This window comes from Ahaetulla prasina, chromosome 7 (assembly GCF_028640845.1).
Source record: "Ahaetulla prasina isolate Xishuangbanna chromosome 7, ASM2864084v1, whole genome shotgun sequence".
NCBI lineage: Eukaryota > Metazoa > Chordata > Lepidosauria > Squamata > Colubridae > Ahaetulla > Ahaetulla prasina.
Genome location: NC_080545.1, coordinates 1,679,686 through 1,700,285, shown reverse-complemented (window position 1 = coordinate 1,700,285; position 20,600 = coordinate 1,679,686). Strand labels below are relative to the sequence as shown.

Below are 20,600 nucleotides of genomic sequence, written 5' to 3'. Positions count from 1 at the left end.
ATTGTGTGGTCTTTGTGGTTTTCTTGGCCATAAAACGGGAGTGGCTTCTACAGACCCCTGCTGCCTTTTTATGCTCCAATCCTGCCTTGCAGCCCCTGGCGTGGTCTCCCACAGGCTGAGGCGCCCTTAACCCCACTTGGCATCCTTCATCTCAACCCAGATTGGCTTGGCGTTGCGCTTTCATCCTTGCGGGTGCTCAGTCGCAGGGAAGCCGGGGGGGGGGAAGGGTTTAGAAGGAGCGAGGGTGGTGTCAGTCGGCGTGTGCCTTTGGAAGGGTCCTGGGTCAGACATGCATTTTACCCCATTTTGGAGCAAATCCGGATTGTCCGTCTCTTGCAGAAGATTTTGGCAATTCCAAATGAGTTTCTTACGCCTGCCCAGAAGGGGCAGCCTCCACGTCCCTTGCAGGACTTTCCCCTGCCAGCAAAGGCCGGGACGGAGGACCCTGTCAAAGTCTGCGGCCTCCCTCTATTTGGGGCTGGGGGCTCTTAACCTGCTCCCCCTTTCACTGTGTTCGTTTTCTCCTTCCCGGCTGGCAGCAGCAAAGCCCCAACTGAAAGAGCCGATTTGTGGCAGCATCCAGTCTGGATCCCTCCTCAGGGATACACGTTTGCCTTCGTTCATGAATGGATAGGTGCCTCCTCTCAGATTCTTCTCCTGGGGGTGGGGGGCTTATGACTTGGCTTTCCCATCCCGGTAGTCCCACAGAGACAGGTAGTTTTCGTCTTACAACTGTAATTGAGCCCAGAATTGCAGGCGTAAGTCACGCCGGTCATGAAGTAGATAACCTGATTTTAAAACTTTTACTGCAGGGGTCAGTAAATGCAGTTATTAATGCTGCAGCAGTCGTTAAGTGAACCCACTGTACCCAAAGGGCCTTTTTATTGGAAATCGGCAATAAAGACCGGTTTAAACAGCTTAGGTTGCAGTCATGTTCAAATGGCTGTAAATACAGACCAATTGTGATCACACGACTTACGTTGGCTGTGGGGGGGGGGAGGGGGGAGTTTCAGCCATTGGAGCCTTGATAGTGGGTCAAGAGTAACTCTGAGGTGTTCCTTGTAACTCTGAACAGTCATTAAGTGACCAGTTTTCAGTTGAGATGTTGGGAAAGGCTGGCCTAGACAATGAAAGTGATCGCCGAAAGGAGAAAGACGAGGGCTGAAGAAGCTCCTTGGATGAAAAGCGAAATGTCTTCAAAAGAAGAAAAAAACAGAAAGTCCAGTTGCCTCTTGAAAAAAGCCACTTCTGGGACAACCATGACCTGGATGATGGAGAATCTCCATAGATAAAGACGAGACTTCCTCGCTTTTCAAATCTTTTTTAACTGTCATGGCTTCTCCATGGAATCATCATAACCTGGAGTTCCATCCTGAAGATGCAGCTTTTCCAGTGAGTTGAAATTCTTCCGGCATTCTGGAAACTGCGGGTCCTCCTGCATCTTTCAGGGGGGTAAAAAAAAAGGAAAACGAAGGTAATTGTGTGTAGAACATCCCAAAAGGATTAAACCAGGTATGGTTGGTGGTTTTTGTGTAGCTACTCAAAAGGTAGACTCATGAGCGTTCCTGAAATTTGGTTGGTTGTCACTAGACTTGAGGTCCAAGTAGAGTTGGCAGGTTTTGCCACGAGTATCCATCAGTAAATAAAAATAAAATCTTAAGAATAAAATCTTGAGTACAGAAAGATAAACCCTTGGCACAGAGGGCCCTGGTGTTTGTTTGTTAAACCAAGTCAGTGCAACAATTTGAGCAAGAAGGATTTAATATTTCTTTTAAAGAATTAATATTTTGGGTTTAGGTATGGTTGGCTTTACATATGGATTTTAAATTATTTTTCCACATGCGAGTTAAAATCCCATGTATTTACAAAACTCGTTCAACTAATGTTCCCCAACTGGAGTTTCCTAAAACAACATTAGACACAGCAAAATGTCGGCCACCTCAAAATATGACTTAAAATTATGACAATAAATAGTGGAAAATAAAGGATTTGGGCTCTGTGGCTGTGAGTGGTAGAGACCATTTTTTTAAACCCATCAATTTCATAGCCACCGTAAATTCTCACAAAAAGAACATTTCAGATGAGAAAATGAGACGCAAAAACTGGTTTCTTCACCCCCAGGGAATCTTGGGAACACTAACTGGGAGAAGAATTTGAATGGGTTTACTTAGAAAATTCATAAAACTACAGTTTATGGAGTTCCATGACAGTTACGCCATTTCCATCCATACAGAGCAAAATCCTAACAGCTTGTTCCAGAGTGGATAATGTTGAAATCAATGGCACTACTTAAAAATTGCCACTCTAGACTCATTTGAGTGGCCTTTAAGAGGAAAAAGGAAACCTGTTTAAACTACTTTATTTCATTAACCTAGCTTATTTTGGAAACACCATTTTTCTCTCTCAAGGATTCAAACTCCGGTTAGAAATGTGGTTTCTAATTCCTGTATTTTCTGCTTTAGAAATGAACCCGGGTTGGGTTACTTAAAATGTAGAAAATACTCTTTGGAGACAATTATTTTGGTTTATTTTTCCTCGTTTTTATTTTACACATCGCATAAAGATTCTCCAGCTCCTTTGGTGAATAGCTGGTTAGATGCAGCTGTACAAAGGAAACTTTTCTGTGAATATAAATAGAATTGTTTTGCAAAGATACTGTGGTAAGGAAGGGTGTGGTTGTTTCTGCTTTCTGTTGTGTACCTTTGATGTATGTGAATGAAATTACGACTACTAATAATAAACTATTTTCCCCTTTCCCCACATTAACTACAAAAAGCTAACCTCTGAAGGCAGCTTTGAGATTTTTATGGAGGGGTTTTCTTCGAGGCGAGAAAGCAAGCCATTTATGAAGCTGGTTACAGACCAGCTACATCCTCTGCCTGCTCACCTTGTTAGGAGGAAGAAACATTGGCTGGTTCAGGGTAGAAACAGCTTGTCCTTGACTCTATACACTGGCTTCTTTCTTTAGGAACTGTTGAGAGAGAGCCGATTGAACAAAGAGAGCTTGTTTTAAATTCACGTATCAACCTGGATTCCTTCTGGATCCTCTGCATCTTACTGTGAATCTTACCTGCCATTGAAGTGGCGTCTAACTTATTTTAGTGGCTTCGGTGAGGGCTGCTAATCTTGCCTGATTTGAGTGGGGGGGGGTCTTGCACCACATATTTCTGCTAAGGAATGGAAGCAAAAAAAATGAATAGTTTTAGCTCGGGGTTGAAATGAGGGGTCTTTGGTGCTCCCTGAGCTTGGTGGTTTTCATGACCCAGCTAGATTATATCATCAATCCTAGCTTGTCACGGTCTGTTTTAGCTGCTCTTAGACGTTTTCCAATATGGTGTGTTGGCATTTGTTTAATCCGAGGTTTGCTCACTTTCTTGAGCTATTTTCCATCCAGCTACATTGGATATCTGACGCAAGTGGGCGGGGCATGCCCTCACAGAAAGAACAGTTGGTCCTTAGTTGAGGTTTCCCCACGTGCCAAATTTCTCCCATTTGCCTGCAAACGTCTGAAGCATTTGACACCCACAAAGGGTTCCAAGAGAAGAGAATTATTTGCAGGTTGAACGGTGGCGTTTCTGAGCTGGGTGGTTTTCTCTCAGACATTTAATGACCCAACTAGGTAACATCATCCGTGCTAGAAGAGGCTCTAATCCAGGGTGGGCAGATAGTTCCCCTTTATGACCTGCGGACTTCAATTCCCAGAATTCCTGAGCCAGCCAAAAACAGATCAAGGGTTCGTGTTGATACAAAAGGGTCACTTCTCTTCATTTTTTTTCTGCAACCAGGAGAGAAGGAAGCTTAGAAAGAAGAAATGGCGGCATTGTTGGCCTCCAATCCCCTCCCTCCCTCCCTCTTTTTGGCTTCTCTGCCATAACAACAGCCAGGTTTGGAAAAGTTGCCCTCAAATCCGTTTTCTCCTCTGTTCTATCGGATTGGAAAGAAGAGAAATCTTTTTTTAAGATTTAAAAATGTGCTACACTGTCGGAGTGTAGCAGACGGACAGAAGGATGCCGAGAATTACCGGGACACCAATACTGCGGAGGTTCCTATTACGAAATGATTTTATTCTGCAGTTTTATAATCCGGTAAATGAAGGGTTTCCTATTTTTCCAGAGCTCAGTGAAGACTTCCCGTAAACTGGTTTCTTTCCCTACCAAACTGGTTTCTTTCCTGGCCAGATATCTTAACAATTTAAAGCAATTACTTGATCTAATCTTGAGTGGCCCTCAAACAAGACTTTCTGAAGTGCTGGTTAAACACAGGAAACACCGCAGCTCTTCATTTGATTGATTTGAAGAAGCCGGAAAGCCTTTCATATTTTGGTTTTCCTTCCCGTCCAAGACCGCACGTTTCTTTCTCCAGGGGCTCCATCAATCTGAAAGCACCCAAAGCACTTCCTCCCTCCGTCAGATTTCAAAACCATAACTTGGCTGAATGATATTCTCCACGCAAGGAAAAGAACACTTGAGAAGCCCAGAAGACAAGGAGTTTCTCCTCAACGAGAAGTTGGGCGGGAAGAGGATCTGGGCCCTCAAACTCTCCAGGAGTTTCCAAGTTCAGCGACTTTTCAAAACGGTGAATTTTTTGTTGCTAACACGGGACCTAAATCAGAAATTGTTCCACCGACAGGGCTATGCAGACTATGTTAAGTGAGTTTTGCCCCATTTTACAACTTTCTTTGCCATGTCTGTTAACTGAATCACTGCCGTTAAATTAGTAACATAGCCGTTAAGTGAATTTGGCTTCCCCATTGATGCTGCTGGTCAGAAGGTCGCAAAAAATGATCACATGATCCCCAGGACACTGAAACCGTCATAAATATGAAACGGTTGCCAAGTGTCGCAACATACGACCAAAATTATAGGTTCAGTTATGGTCAAAAGCTGAGGACTACCTGTCTCATGGGTTAGAATTTGATCACGTGACCCTGGGGATGCCGCAACAGTTGTAAGTGTGAAAAATGGTCCCCAGTCACTTTTTTTCAGTGCCATTTTAACTTTGAACGGTCACTAAACAAACTGTTATAAGTCAAGGACTACCTGTATATGCACTGCAGAAAGCGGCAGAAATATTCAAAAAAATAGATTTACACCCTGTGTGACCTCCAAAAATCCAGATGACTGTGAAACAGGAAACAAGCGACTGGTTGCGTGAGAAGCTTCCCCTCCCCGAAGAGTGAAATATTTTGGGGGGAGGATATTAAAAAGTCAGGATAGAATATTCCCCCTAAAGGAGAAATGGGGGGGGGGAGAAAGGCAACCTTAAGGGAGGCAGAAAGCAGCCCCCGATTCCTTGCCCCAAGCAGAAACTGAGGCGGCCGGCTTTTAGAAAGGCAGATTCAGTCACCCATTCAGAAAGTGGGGCCAGAAACTCCAGGAAACTCCAGATAAGCAGCAAACAAAAGGTTGACAAGATTAGCCCAGACCAACACCTGGGATCTCCATGTCTCCTTTTGACCCCCATAGGAATCCAGAAGGTATAAAGACCCCCAGAACCAGCAACCCTGGTACATGGACCTCCTTTCCAATCAGCCTCCATGTTGCTTCCAGCCTCTTTCTCCCAGCTTGGAACTGAACCCGATCTGGGATTTTCCTTCCAACTCAGTTCGGGATTTTGCTGCCAGGCACCTGATCCGTCTCTGGGTTGTAGCCCTCCTGCTGTCACCATGCCAGTCGCCAAACCCTTGAGAAGCCAAGGAGCCCCCAGTGGCCTTCAGCAGAAAGGACACCTTACCGGGGCTGGGATGGATGCAGCCCTTCTGGCCAGGAGCTCCTCCTCCTCCTCCTCCTCCTGGTGGTGTAGCTACTACCGGTATCTCTGGAACTGTCCGACCGACGCATCCCCCACAGAAGCAGCCTCGGGAAGAGCAGCGCCAACTCCAAAGCCAAGCGCAAACTACTCGGGATCCCCGCGGGGGCCCTAGTCTCCCTCTCTCCGGCCCGCACAGATAGACTGCTCCCGGACCTGGAGGCTTCACCGAGCCTCGTCGACCAAGCGGCAACAATCCGAGCTCCCTCACCCGAAAACCCGCCTTGCCCTCTGGCTTCGGGAGACCCACCGGGAACCGCCAACGGCCCGCCGGGCGCTCCGGTTGCCAAAGCGGCGGCGAAGCAGCGAGCGCCTCCCGGGCGGAGGCGAAGCCATCCCAGGTTGGCAGCCCAGGTGCCGAGCTCCCTGCTCCGGGATTGGCGCAGCGGGGCCAATGAGCGGGCGGGCAGGCAGGGGAAGAAGGCAGGAGCTGCGGAGGCGGAGGCAGCGCGGGGGACTTTGCGACAGCGGCCCAGAGCCAGAGCCAGAGCCGGAGCCGGCGCCCGCAAGGCAAGCCCAGACGAGAGCAGGAGCGGGCGGCAGCCGCGCTCCATGGGCCGCCGCCTCCGAGCGCGCCCGGCATCTGCAGGAGGTGGGGAAGCGCGCTGGAACGTTGGCGGCGCCAGGGTTCCTTCTCGGAACGTTGTGTTCTCCGAGGTTCCTTTTGGAACGTTCGCCTCGCCAAGGTTCCTCCTTGGAACGTTGGGATCCCCGGGGTTCCTCCTTGGAACGTTAGGGTCGCCGAGATTCCTTTTCGGAACGTTGCGGAGGCGAGTTTCCCGGGCAGGTTCGGCTTTCGGGGAGTGGTGGCGGTGGCGGCCGGCCGGCCGGGAGCGACTTTCTGCAGGTGGGGACGATCCGGCGCTGGAAAGCGGGGAGCCGCGGAGGCTTTTTGGTCCTGCGGGGCTTCGTTTTTCCTGCCCGCCTTCAGGTTGCGCTTCTTGCTCTTGCTGTGGCTGCTCCGACCCTGGAGGCTTTTGAGGAGCGGCTGTGCGAAGTGGCACCGCAGGGCATCCTCCCCGAGCAGAGGGGCTGGACTAGAAGGCCTCCGAGGCCCCTTCCAACTCTGGTCGGGCTGTTTCCCGAGAGGAAGAGGAGCGAAGGGGGAGAGTGAAAGTTGAGGGGGGGGGTTGATTTGAGAAATAAAATCGGAATCTCCCAATCTCTCTGGAGGCGATGGGGGCTTGGAAGGGGAGCTAAGCATTGCCGGGGGATGGGGCGGGGGGCAGGGCAGGAAGCCAAGAGACCAACGAAGCCATCCAACCAACATTAAGCAAGTCGGGTAGGAGGAAGAAAGAGGGGCGTCTTCTTTGAGCCCCTGGTCTCTCTCTGAGGATGCCACTTAGTGCCAGTTGGTGCAAATTCAGAAGCGCTTTCCCCACTTTGAAGGTTTTGGCGCTTTAAACTCCCCGGGGCGGCGGCGGGGGGAGCTTCTCGGCGCAGAAAGTAACCTGGTTTCTGCAACCAGGCCTTTCTTGGGCTTGCCACTCACCGCTCAGATGCCGGCCTGCTTAAGGGGTTCCCTGTGCCGGATCCCCTTCCCTGCAGAACAGCCTGGGATGAAGCCCTGTGCAATCTGTAGGATTAGCATCACACCTTTGTTGCAACTTCTGAGGCTCGTCCTGGAATTGCCCAACAGACCCGCTGCGTTCCCACACAGGGTTACTGATTCGTCTTCTTTTCCCGGCTTGGAAGTTATAGCAGGCTAAGCACCACAGAAACAAACAAACTGAGGTTAATTACCGACTGCCGCCCCCCCCCCCAAGTTTAGCATTTAGAAGAAAGAATACTAAAACTTCAACCCATGGTGAGGATGTCACTATGCCTTGTTTGGAAATTTCTCATCAGCTGAAAATTGACATGCTATTTGTGGGCAGTGGATAATGGTAGAGGGAATGGCAAATTTCTTTCTCTCTCTCTCTCTCTCTCTCTCTCTCTTTCTTTCTTTCTTTCTGTCTTTTTCTTTCTTTCTCTCTTCCTTCCTTTTCTCCTCCTGTTTCCTTTCTCCTACTCATCCCCTTCCTTCCTTCCTTCCTTTCTTCCTTCTTTTCCTTCCCCTCTCCTCTCCTCTCCTTCCCTTCCTCCCTCCCTCCCATCCATCCATCCAACCATCCATGCATCCTATCTTCTATTGTTTTATTCAAGCCTTTAGTAAAATTATTTGGGGGGGGGAGGAAAGAGAGAGAAATCCAGGCAGTGGTCCCAGACCGGCAATCCAGGGGTAAAATAAAGCAGGTTCTGGAGAACCAGTAGTGGAAATTTTGAGTAGTTCAGAGAAATATCAAATATCACCTCTGGCTGGCCCCAGGAGTGGGGAGGGAATGGAGATTTTGCAGTATCCTTCCCCTGGAGTGGGGAGGGAATGGGGATTTTGCAGTATCCTTCCCCTGCCACGCCCACCAAGCCACGCCCACAGAACCAGTAGTAAAAAAATTTCACCACTGCCGCAGTCTCTCCTGGCCTTGGAAGGGTCCCTCCTCTTCAGCTCACAGCTGTGAGGTTCGGAGGGGGAGGGGAAATCTTCCCAGGGTGAATGATGTGGGTGGCAGCTCCCTCGGCCTGCCCCGGCTCCAGCCGTGACCAAACCAGCCGCCTTAACCGACTGGGGAGTTCCGGGGATGGGAGCCGGTCCCCCTTCTGAGTGCCTCTCTGTTCTTTCTCTCCTCAGCTGCTGATCATGAGGAGCAAAGTTGAGGTTTGGAGGAGAGGCCCGGATCGCCGGCCTTGAACTGCAACCGGCACTCCAGAAGACATGCGTTTCTCCTAGAGGTCGGCTGTGCCCCGCCCGATGTCCCGCCTGCCCCCCGGGCTCCAGGAACCCTCTTGGGAACAAGGCATGACTCTCTTTTGAGGCCAGCGCGGCTCTTCCGATCTGGACTTGAGAGGGACAGAATGGAGGACTTCACGACCAGAACATACGGGACCAGAGGCTTGGATAACCGGCCTCTGTTTGGAGAGACGTCGCCAAGGGTAACGGGAAAGAGCTTCTCTTGGTGTCCGAGGCAGGCTTTCCCCAACTCCCAGAATCCCCCACCTAGGAAGTCTGGCCGTTGAAGTCCACCCATCTGAAAGTTGCCAAGGTCAAATGTAGGGTTGTCGGACTTCATTTCATTGAGGGCCGCCTCAGGCTTCTGTTTGACCGAGGGGGGAGGGGCTGGGGAGGGTCACGGCCAGCTCAGCCCCACTCGTGTCACGGGGTGCCTGTGGCGGCCCGAGCGCTCTGCCAGCGAAAACAGGCTCCCGAGCTCCGTTTCCGGCTACGACGGCCTCCTGCAACCCTCTGCCATTGAAAACGGAGCTCTGGAGGGCCGCCTTGGTTTTTGCTGGCAGACGCACCACAGACCGGTCCTTCACTGTTTCCAGGGGGGTCCTGCAGGCCGGATGCAAGCACCCCATGGGCCACATCTGTCCCGCGGGCCTTGAGGTTCACACCTCTGGTTTAATGTGTCTTTTGCCCTCCAAGTCCATCCCACAGCAGGTTTCTGCCCCAGAGGGTGGCAGAACTGCAGGCATGAGCAGCTGGGCTCCAGAGCTGGCACAAGACAGCGCTGGAGAAGAGACCAGGGTTCGAATGTGACCTCGGACGCCAAGGCTTCCTGGGAGAAGTCGGCCAGTCATTCTTCCTCCGCCTACAAACACCTCCGAGTTGGGTGCTTGAGTTGGGCGTCTCGAGGTGAGATGGAAAGGAAAGAACCTTAGGCTCTCCGTGGCTCTGCGTGCAATCTGGGATCTACAGGTGTTCCCCGAGTTATGACCATAATTGAGCCTGAAATTTATGTCACTAAGGGAGATATTTGTTGGGTAAATTTTGCCCCGTTTTACGACCTTTCTTGCCACAGTTGTTAAGCGAATCATTGCATGAATATGGTTCTTAATCGAATCTGGCTTCCGCCTTGACTTTGCTTGAGGGGACCACGTGACCCCTCCCCCTCCTGCCCCCCCAGACAAGGCCAACGTCATAGATATGAACCAGTTTGCCAAGTGTCCAAATTTTGATCACGCGACCCTGGGGATACCGCAACGGTTGTAAGTGTGAAAAACGGTCGTAAGTCACTTTTTTCAGCGCCGTTGTAACTTTGAACGGTCCCTAAAGGAAGTGTTGTAAGTCATTTGGTTCCATCGTGCAGAGGGCTCCGGTCACCCAGGGGTGGCTGTGCGCCCCTTTTCAAAACGGCGGCCTCTGCTCCGTTTTGTGACGACAGAGGTTGCGTTCAGGGTGAGCCTTCACCCTAATGCCCCCCGCCACCAGCTGGGGACTGCAGACACGTGTGCGCGTTATCCTTTCTTGGAGTGTGATGGAGCAATTCTGTGATTGTGTAATTCAGGCACAATGGCAGGCCTTTAGCCTTTAGCCTGTAAACCCCTTGGCTGACTCCGTTGGGCTCCTCTCGTATAAAGAGCTCTTTGTGTTGCACAATCTTAATTGTGACAGAATTAAGGGTGGAATTTCCTTGGGTTTAACCGGATTATTTCAACAAACTTTCCAAGATTATTATTATTATTTTTTTGCCAGGAGCCTCTGGCTTAAATTCAAGTATGACACTCTTGGCTTTAGTTTACGTGGAGTTTTCTTATAATTTGCCATGCTCGATTATGGGCTGTGCAATAAACAGCTTATGTTTTGGAGTTTGCTAGATGACGTTTTTATCCTCAGTTGAGGTCCTTCAAAGAAGTCGGACCACACGGTTTTCAAAGCCCCCCCAACCGCCTTGGTATGTTTTAGGACTGTGATGGCGAACGTAATGCATGGGTGCCACAGAGCCATTTCTGCGGGCACGCAAGCCATCGCTCTAGATCGGCTCCACTGCACATGCGTGGGCGCCTCCCGCCCGCCAGCTGATTTTCGAGTCTCTGCCGTGCATGCGGGAGACACACACGCACGCCCATGCTGCCCTGCCCCCCTCGGGAGTCTCCCCTCTCGGGAGTCTTTTGGATGCCAGGTAAGTACACGGCTCGCGCAGAGGCTCCGGGAGAGCGAAAAACGGGCCTACTGGAAGTCCAGAAACGGGCCATTTCTGGCCTCCAGAGGCTTCAGAGAGGCCTGCTAGGCCCAAAATGGTGTGTGTGTGTGTGTGTATGTCATGCACACCTGCGCAGTGGGGTGGGGCCACGTGGGGGGGATTGTGCCCGCATGTGGGCAGGGCATGTGTGTGTGTGTGTGGGGGGGCATTGCATTATGGGTGTGGGCACATGCGGGTGCTATTGCGCGCATGTGGCCCCTTTTGGCACCCGAGGGAAAAAAAGGTTCACCATTTTTTGTTTTAGGAGATTTGAGGTCTTCCCTGGTGATGGAGATGCGGGTTTATTTTCTGGTCGCACCAACCAGCTTCGTTGTGATTCCCTCTCACGTGATCTGACGTTTGCAATAAATAGTTTTGTGTTTTGGAGTTTGCTAGATGACGTTTTTATCCTCAGTTGAGGTCCTTCAAAGAAGTCGGACCACACGGTTTTCAAAGCCCCCCCAACCGCCTTGGTATGTTTTAGGACTGTGATGGCGAACGTAATGCATGGGTGCCACAGAGCCATTTCTGCGGGCACGCAAGCCATCGCTCTAGATCGGCTCCACTGCACATGCGTGGGCGCCTCCCGCCCGCCAGCTGATTTTCGAGTCTCTGCCGCGCACGCGGGAGACACACACGCACGCCCATGCTGCCCTGCCCCTCTCGGGAGTCTCCCCTCTCAGGAGTCTTTTGGATGCCAGGTAAGTACACGGCTCGCGCAGAGGCTCCGGGAGAGCGAAAAACGGGCCTACTGGAAGTCCAGAAACGGGCCATTTCTGGCCTCCAGAGGCTTCAGAGAGGCCTGCTAGGCCCAAAATGGTGTGTGTGTGTCTGTGTGTGTCATGCACACCTGCGCAGTGGGGTGGGGCCACGTGGGGGGGGATTGTGCCCGCATGTGGGCAGGGCATGTGTGTGTGTGGGGGGGGCATTGCATTATGGGTGTGGGCACATGCGTGTGCTATTGCGCGCATGTGCCCACTTTTGGCACCCGAGGGAAAAAAAGGTTCACCATTTTTTGTTTTAGGAGATTTGAGGTCTTCCCTGGTGATGGAGATGCGGGTTTATTTTCTGGTCGCACCAACCAGCTTCGTTGTGATTCCCTCTCACGTGATCTGACGTTTGCAATAAATAGTTTTGTGTTTTGGAGTTTGTGAGAGGAAGCGTTTATCCTTCGTTGCGATGGATTTTCTCATGAATGGGTCTTACAAGCTCTACACAGACTTTCTCTCCCGCTGGTTGACGTCCTCCAAAGAAGTTGGACCACAGGCTTCTCAAAGCCCCCCAACCAGCTTGGTTGTTTTAGGAGACCGAGGAGGCCTTCCGTGTGTTGGGGGCAAGGCTTTTTTCAGACTGGAAGCATTCAGGGGTGTGTGTTGCGTGTGAACTATCCCCAGGGAGCAGTAGACCGACTCCAGGTCTGAACCCTAGTTAGATATTCTAAAGGTTATTTCTTTGAGTAAATCTTAACAGTATGGAGCCAACAGGCTCACTTTATGTGTGATCAGAGAGGTCAGTATCTTGGTATCCGCTGCCATTTCCACACGAGCACTGATGATGTTACCTAGCTGGGTCATGAGACGTCGGCGACAAAACCAGCAAGCGCAAGAGAGCACAAAGGACCCCCTCGTGCACAACCCGTGAGCTAATAATTTGAAGTTTTAGTACCTTTTAACATTTTTAGTTGATATTTTTCGGTACTTTTTAAATTGCGAGAGATTTCATTTCTCTTTGGGCAAGCCACATGCTGAGAATCATCTGTTGTGTCAACACCACCATATATATATATATGTGGAATCGAGGGTGTAATTATAGGTTAGGATAATCTCTGACTTTCAAAATGCCTTTTTCTAAAAAAGAAAAAAAAAACAGAATTAGGCAATCTTTTGTTCAGCGTGACGTTGGGACGACTTGGTCAGAGTGACTAAGTCTTCTGAATTAATGGATCTGTAGTTGCACCTATCAGGAAGGTCTCCAGCTGAGTCAAGGATGGTATTGAAATGTAGGGACGATTGGATTACGGGACTAAATTATATGGAATCCCAACCTACAGAAGAAAAAAAAAATCCGGGACAGAAGCAGAAATAAAAAAAAGAAGAGAAAAAAGGAAGTTCTAAGTATCTTCATAACTGGGCCTTCTTAAGCATTTAAAGCCTCACCTCTGTTCTGGAAAATATGATGTTGTTGTTGTTATTATTATTATTATTTTGTTTCTTAATCCTGATTTCAGTGGTCATTAGACTTTCCTAATCTAGACTTGCTGAGATAAAAGATACGTTGAGGAACTCATCCTTTGGAAGTGCCACCACTCCAGGGCAAAGGACTAGCTGGGTCAAACTGATTAAGGAAGAAAACGTGAGCTCAAAGTCAGCCTCCCTTATGAGGAGGGGAGTAATTTGTCCTGCAGTGAGTAGATGCAGAAGTTGCAAGAGCCAGAATTGGTTGCAAGTCTCATTTTTTCAGCTCCGTTGTAACGGTTGCTAAAGAAATGGTTCTAACTTGAGGACTCCCCTCTAAAGATTTGATTAATTCAGAACTCTTAACAGAATAACAGCTGGAAGGCACCTTGGAGGTCTTCTAGTCCAACCCCCTACTCAGGCAGGAAGCCCCATTTCAGACAAACGGTTGTCCAATCTCTTCTTAAAAACTTCCAGTGTTGGAGCGTTTACAGCTTCTGGTGGCAAGTTGTTCCATTGGTTAATTGTCCTCACTGTCAGGAAATTTCTCCTTAGTTCTAAATTGCTTCTCTCCTTGATGAGTTTCCACCCATTGCTTCTTGTCCTGCCTTCAGGGACTTTGGAAGAATAGCTTTGACTCCCTCTTCTTTGGGGCAACCCCTGAGATATTGGAAGACTGCTATCACGTCATCTCTAATCCGTCTTTTCATGAAACTAGACGTGCCCAATTCAACTGGATCTTGGGCAATGCCAGCCTCAAAGACTTGAAGAGGCATCCAGTTGGGGAAGGCCGTGGGATGAGGTTGGACTTCCCCAATACAGGTAGTCCTCGATTTATGACCATAATGGAACCCAGCATTTCTGTTACTAAGTGAGACATTGATTAAGTGAGTTTTGCCCCATTTCATGACCTTTCTTGCCACAGTTGTTAAGCGAACCCATGCAGTTGTTAAGTAAGTCACAAGGTTGTTAAGTGAATGGGGGGTTCCCCGTTGACTCGTTTTCTCAGAAGGTCACAAAAGAGGATCCTGTGACCCTCAGGGACACGGCAACCGTCATAACTACGAGTCAGTTGCCAAGTACTTGAATTTTGATTGCATGATCTTGAGGATGCTGCAGTGGTGGTGAAGTGTGGAAAAATGGTCATAAGTCACTTTCTTCCGTGCCGTTGTAACTTTTGTCGCTAAATGAACTGTTTGTAAGTCAAGGACTACCTGTACATACAGTGGCGTTTGAATGGAGGACACATTCCCAAAGTGGGTGGGTGGGGGGAACATTCACCCCTTAAATCAATGTCTCCCTTCACTGTCCTGACGCTGCATTGATTGCGAAGAGACAGTCATTCTTATTGATGAAATTTACTTCAACGGGAGCCTCTTCACGGCTGACTCCCAATTGTTTTCTCGCGTTCCTTTGCTGAAATCTTGAAAACTCTTTTAAGGTTTAGACGCCTGCGTGGGATTTATTTTGCCCTGTCACACAACTGGCAGCAATTGTCTGCTCTTTTGCAACTGGTTCAATATTCTGTATTGGGCAGAATACGCCTTGTTTATTGTTGTTTTTCTTGTCTTGTCTTTCAGGACAGAATAATCAATTTTGCCGTTGGCATCGTAGTTTCCTTGTTGCTTATAGTAAGTATCCCGCTTAGCCCTGCAAAATTAATTCGGGCAGGGAGGTTAGGTTTGAATCGGTTCCAAAATGGTTCAGATCGGATTTCTCTTCTAGCAGCTAGTAAGGAGGCATTAATTATTATTTTTTCTCCCAAGGTATAGCGAAATATTCATTCTGTCCATTCCAACAACTTTTATAAGGATGTGGACAGTTTGGCATTTGTTTGTTTGTTTATTTTCAAAACCTTCCATTTGTTTTCTGCCAATGCCGATACTTCCATTTCCTTAGCTGCTGTTTATAAATATTTATGTATTGCAGCTGAATACCCAGACCAGAGCACTTTCCTAGAGGGAGTGGCTGGGGAAGGCCAGTAAAAGGCGGCCCCCACCTTAACACCTGCTTGAAAAACAAATAAATGCACCACCTCGGCCTCCACGCCATCAAAGTTCCCAAATTTGGCTGCTGCAGACGGAGTTGCTAGAGAAGAGTTAACTTTCCGTGGTAAAAATAAAATAAAATATGCTGCTGGCTTCTTGCCACCATCATGAGGAACATACAGGCAGTCCTCCACTTATGACCACAATGGAGCCCAACATTTATTTCTGTTGTTATGCGAGACATCTGTTAAGTAAGTCTTGCCCCCATTTTATGATTTTCCTTGCCGCATTTGTTCAGTGAATCACTGCAGTTGTTAGGTTAGTAATATGGTTGTTAAGTGAATCTGGCTTCCCCCATTGACTTTGCTGGTTGGAAGGTCACTAAAGGGGAATCCTGTGATCCCGGGACACCATGACCGTCATAAATACGAGTCGGTTGCCAAGCGGCTGAATTTTGATCACGTGACCCCTGGGGAGGCTCCTTCGGTCCTAAATGGGAAAAACGGCCGTCAGTCACTTTTTTTCAGTGTCATCGTAACTTTGGACAGTCACTAAACAAACTGTTGTAAGACAAGGACTCTAATGTGGATAATGTCCCTGTCCCGTCCGAATTCTGAATCCAGGAAAGGCAGAATGAGATCTCCAGGTCTGTGGACTTTTCCAGCCCTCCTGTAAAAGGTGTTTTTTTTTTAAGTTTGCAATGCTTTGTTACCAGTCTCCACGTTAAACTTCTAAAGTTTCATTATTTGATGAATGATTTGGTTCTCCATTCTGTTTTACTGTCACGTTTTTCTCACTCTGAGTTATTTTTTTTTCCCCTCCCCAACCTAAACCTCGGAAGGTGTGAGATTTTTCTCAAGGTGTAACTTGTTTCAAGCCCTGGCTAATTTTTAGTTTCCCCTTGTATTTTACAAAGCCCCAGAAGTAAGCATTGCTAAAATGCAGATCAATTAACATTCGCCCTCTGGAAAGGGGGTTTAAGGGCCTTGTGTAACAGCCGAACTTTTAGCGTTCTTTATTTTAAGCACTGAAAAGATTATACCTGCAGAGAGTCGGCCCGCGGGATTAAGAGAATGAGGTTTCCTTTTAAAATTGCGGAATTCCAAACAAATGCAGTTCAAAGCCCCCGTGAACTGCTCAAAGGTGTGTCCTCTAATTTGGAATTCCTTTTCCTCGGCTTCAACAGGTGGGAGCACCTGGCTGAGCTGAGCTTGGAAACCAAGGCAAGACTAGGCTTAATATTTACACGAGGGACTTCTGGAAGTGTAGGCTAGACTGAAAAGTAACATCCATAAATGTCTTTTATGGAAGACATTTCATAATATATGGAATAATATGGAAGACATTTCCTTTGTCCTCTAGGAAAAAATGAAAAATCAAGAGAATGATCCTCCTCCTCATTTAACAGGTCCATAATCCCTTGTGGGCAATTTAATGGAGCTAGCAGACTGTTTTACTGGCCGGATGCCCTTCCTGTTGCCAATGCGGAGTTGTGTTCAGCAGATGATATTCTCATTGTGCCCAGAGAGAGAAATATCTGCCTCTACCTAGGATCGAACTCACAGCCTCCTTTAATGTGAGGCGAGAGCTCCACCTCTAGGCCACCCCATCACTATTCCAGTCTCCCTCTGCTAAGAGAATGATAGGGATCTCTCCATGAAACCTTCAGGAGTCAAACGCAACGAACTCTGGTCTAGATGTAACACCACCACCCACCCCTAAGATCCAGGGGGCTCAGCTCCTGTGTGGCCAACAGGATAATTGTGCTGTGGACATCTTCACTCTCTAAGGAACCAGACGGTCTCCATAGACTTTCAAGGTGGAGAGTTGAGGGGTCCACTGACCGTCACTTATCTAGCTGTTGTATTAGTAAGGAACAAGAGTTTACCACAGATAGTCCTTGGCTTATGACCGTTCGTTAAGCAAGCATTCGAAGTTAACAGCGGTATTGAAAAATGTGCCTTACAATTGGTCCCCAAAAGTAGAAATTGCTCCAGCGTCCCCAGGGTCACCCCGTCAAAATTTGGGTGTTTTGCAACCAGCATGTATTTAGGATGGTTCTAGCATCCCAGGCTTCTAAGGCAGGGGTCTCCAACCTCGGTCCCTTTAAGACTTGTGGACTTCAACTCCCAGAGTTCCTCAGCCAGCTTTGCTGGGAGTTGAAGTCCACAAGTCTTAAAGGGACCAAGGTTGGAGACCCCTGCTCTAAGGATCCCCACCGGCAACCTTCCCCATGGGGTTCAGGCAAAATCAAGGGGGAAGTCCGGTTCACTTAATGGCCACACGATTCGCTTAACCACAGCAGAAAGGGTCCGAAAACTGGCTGACTTTCCTTACTGGCAACAGAATTTTTTTGTCCCCGTTGTGGCCTTACTGGAAGTCAAGGCTCCCCCACAGGAAAAGCTACGTGGAAGGAGGGGAACCTGCGAGCAATCCAGGCACGAAGGGCCATTGCCAGGGCTGGGAAAACAGGCGCTGAAAAACTGACACTCGAGAAATTTCTTTCTTTTCATTCAACTTCATCTGAGTTTCAGTTAGCTGGCCAAATGCTGAACTTCTGTCAACCCCGATTCCTCAAGCTGGAATTGTAAAGACCAGCTATGTTAGCTTGATCAAACTCTATTCTCACTAATTTAGTTTTACCTTAGATTGAAACCCTCAAGGATAATTACATTCCACACAAGTTTGTTTTCTAGGAGTATAACACTGAACTTCCGTTCTCTTTTTCTTTCTTTCTCTCTCTCTATCCCTCTTTTCCTTCTTCCTTCCTCCCTTCCCTTCTCTCTCTCTCTCTCTCTGCAGGTCACTTTAATCAGCGCTTTCGTCTTTCCTCACCTACCTCCAAAACCAGTGAATATATTTTTTGCTTTCTGCATCTCCTTGAGTTGTGTTTCGGCTGGCATTCTTGTAAGTGTTGTGTTTACTTTTGTGAAGATTAAGTAGCTCTTACTCAGATTAGAGGAACAATAGTGTATGGCTACCATGGAGAGTTGCAAAAATATTGCAAGGCCCAAAGTAAATAAGGATTGAAGTCCACAAAGGATATCTTCATTATTTGTACTAGCTACGGTAGCAAGCATGGGCCCTGAATCCGGTTTTAGACGAACATTTACAATGGCCGCTGAGTCTAGTGGTAGGGTAAGAGCCCCAAATGTCCTTCCTTCCCACAGGGTGAAATGATGAAATGCAGAGTTATTTGCAACTGAGCTTTTAATTAGATTTTGGATTTTCCCTTGGCCAGGCTCTCTTTGAGGAATGTGGGCTGCTGAACCAGTCATGGCCGCCATTCCACAGGGTGGGACCTCTGGTCTACTTCATCACCCAAGGAAACGACACACATCAGAGCAGATGCCCTCAAGGATTGGGATGATGAAAAGGTGGCCTACCCTTTGGTGGTGGTGGTAGGGTCTTTGAAATCACAGCCCTGCACCATCTCCTTAGAAGCAAAGCCTCCACTTTGCTGGGTTCAGTTCCCACCACGACGTAGCTCAGGTGCCCTGCAACCTTCTCCACCTTCTTGGAGAATTATCCCAGAGGCAGTCAAGGGTTCTTCTAAGATGGGTCTCCAACCTTGGCCACTTTAAGACTTGTGGACTTCAACTCCCAGAGTTCCTAACTCTGGGAGTTGAAGTTTACAAGTCTAGTTGCCAAAGTTGAAGACCCCTGTTTTAAGACAATGATGGCGTCCGTCTCCTCTTTAACATTGTGTTCCCCTTTTTCTCCCCCTTCCAGATCTATTGGTATCGACAAGGCGACCTGGAGCCTAAATTTAGGAACCTCATCTACTACATTTTGTTCTCGATCATCATGCTTTGTATATGTGCCAACCTCTACTTCCATGAAGTGGGGAAATGACGAAGGTGGCAACGCGTCCAGGTGCTCGGAGGTAGCGTTTTTCAGGCCGTGCTTTCTGAACAGAGGACCAGGAGGGCTTCCCCCCAAAAACACGCCAAGGCATCACCGGCACAGAGGTCGGAAGGAAGACCTGGAGGATGCTTCACAGAGGTGTATTTTAACGGCCCTTCCTTCCTTCCTGACAGTGAGGCGAAGTAGTGCAATACGACAAGAGCATCTGCTTTGGGGGGATGGGGTGAGCCACAGAATCACTATTAGTGCACTTAATGAACATTCCAGTTGTACGACGCTTGTGTTTTTCAGAGTGGCGCACCCTTTTTCCCCCCTCATTGTGAGGGGGGGAAAAAACAGGCCTTTTTTATTATTACACTGTACAAAAAAACCCGCAGCACTGCAAATGTCTATACTACATTATAAATAAAAAGGCGTTTACTATGACAGAAAAGAGTTTCGCTTGCATGAAGCTGGTTAATTTCTGCTCCTTCCCACGGCGACCGACTTGTCGCGTGGAGCTACAAATTCATTGTTAGGTGAATTGATTTCTGAATCGACACCAGGTGGTCTCCTCAGGGATTGAAAACGGACTCCTCAATTTAGCGCAGCTTGAAAGTCTCCATGCTACACTGGGGGGTGGGGGGTGTTTCTAATTGTAGCATTTAAAGAATTACGTCTGATCATTCGGGCGCGACATCCGTTGCCAGCAACAGATTCTTCAGTTTCAAGGAAGATCTCGATTCGGCTTTTCTGCTGCTTGAACAGCCTGGAACCCCTAGAAAAATAAACCTTTTCTCCTCCCGTACCTTCTTGCTCCCTCGGTAGTTACAACACGGTAACTACAGTCTTACCCCGAAACAGGAGGACCGGTGCAAATTCTAAACGGTGTAACCTCAATTCCAGACGCTCATTTGCTGCTGGGTTCGTATCCTGGAGCCTTGGATTCCCTCACTGTCCATCCCAAGAATGCAGACCCTCTGGAGGGGAGCCAGCCGGGAGGGTCTCCGTCTGAGATCAGAAGAGAGCCAAAGAGGCCTCTGGGTCAGCCTTTGACCAACGCAGGAGTTACGGACTGGGAAGATCCTCAGTGGCAGCTGACCAAGTTCTCCATGGCCTTCGAGTCTTCAGAATTAGGGCTGTCCAAAGAGGAGCCGATGATGTGAGAATTCTCTCCGTGGTGTTGCAAGATGGGATCTAGGAAGAGCCAAGATACAACAGGTGGTTACACAGGTGGTCTCCTCACACACGCACGCACGCGCGCGCGACCTGTAACACTTTTGAAGGCTGGCTTCTTTTAACCTTCACCTGAAATAGGTAGGAGGGGGAACCGTGGGGGGGGGGGAGGAAGGCTGCTCAGCATGCCAGGTTTCTCCAAAAAGACGACCCACCTTGAAAAGAAGTCCTGTCACGTTTTTGAGTGCATGCGGTCAAATTAAGCCCCACCCACAAAATTAGCCCTAATTAAGACCCCGCCCATCCTGGGGTGCAGAGTGTGGGGCGAGCACATTGGTAAAAAATAAGCTAGGATGGGTGGGGGTGGGGGTGTGGAGCTGCTGCCCTACTTACCAGGCCTCGCACATCCCGACACCTGCCTTGCCTTCTTCTGCGGTCGCTTGCCGCCACTCGCATGCATCGCCCAGGCCTGCCGGAAGGCATCTGCAGGCGAAACGGAGGCCGGGGCGATGCATCCAAGTGGCGGCAAGCAGAAAAAGTGGGCCAGCAGGGGGCTCTCGTATTCACTTAACGACCATGTTACTAACTTAAAAAGTGCAGGGATTCGC

General features: G+C 48.8%; 2 protein-coding genes across 6 annotated transcripts in view; one reads left to right on the top strand and one right to left on the bottom strand.

The window, feature by feature from the left end:
* The first annotated feature begins 6,230 nt into the window (after positions 1-6,230).
* On the top strand, positions 6,231-19,270 carry TMEM243 (transmembrane protein 243). Of its 3 annotated transcripts, XM_058190322.1 has the most exons (5): positions 6,231-6,400; positions 8,477-8,778; positions 14,563-14,613; positions 17,773-17,877; positions 18,703-19,270. In XM_058190322.1, the coding sequence occupies exons 2-5, from the start codon at positions 8,701-8,703 to the stop codon at positions 18,823-18,825; spliced, it is 357 nt and encodes a 118-aa protein (XP_058046305.1). In that variant the 5' UTR covers positions 6,231-6,400; positions 8,477-8,700; the 3' UTR covers positions 18,826-19,270. The 3 variants fall into 3 exon arrangements, with proteins under 3 accessions (XP_058046305.1, XP_058046304.1, XP_058046303.1); XM_058190321.1 differs by lacking the exons at positions 6,231-6,400; positions 8,477-8,778 and adding an exon at positions 9,503-10,748; XM_058190320.1 differs by lacking the exons at positions 6,231-6,400; positions 8,477-8,778 and adding an exon at positions 11,220-11,509.
* Positions 19,116-20,600, bottom strand: part of DMTF1 (cyclin D binding myb like transcription factor 1) — a 25,346-nt gene continuing 23,861 nt past the window's right edge. For all 3 annotated transcript variants that reach the window (XM_058190319.1, XM_058190316.1, XM_058190315.1), the window contains one exon: positions 19,116-20,013. In XM_058190319.1, the coding sequence (XP_058046302.1) occupies positions 19,904-20,013 (110 nt within the window). In that variant the 3' untranslated portion in view covers positions 19,116-19,903. The remainder of the gene's footprint in view (positions 20,014-20,600) is intronic.

Excerpts from the sequence above, each read along its gene's own strand:
- TMEM243 (XM_058190321.1), top strand. The coding sequence starts at position 10,539 with ATGGCGAACGTAATGCATGGGTGCCACAGAGCCATTTCTGCGGGCACG. Across the intron at positions 10,749-14,562 it reads GGGAGTCTTTTGGATGCCAG|GACAGAATAATCAATTTTGC; the intron begins GTAAGTACACGG and ends CTTGTCTTTCAG. Across the intron at positions 17,878-18,702 it reads GTGTTTCGGCTGGCATTCTT|ATCTATTGGTATCGACAAGG; the intron begins GTAAGTGTTGTG and ends TCCCCCTTCCAG.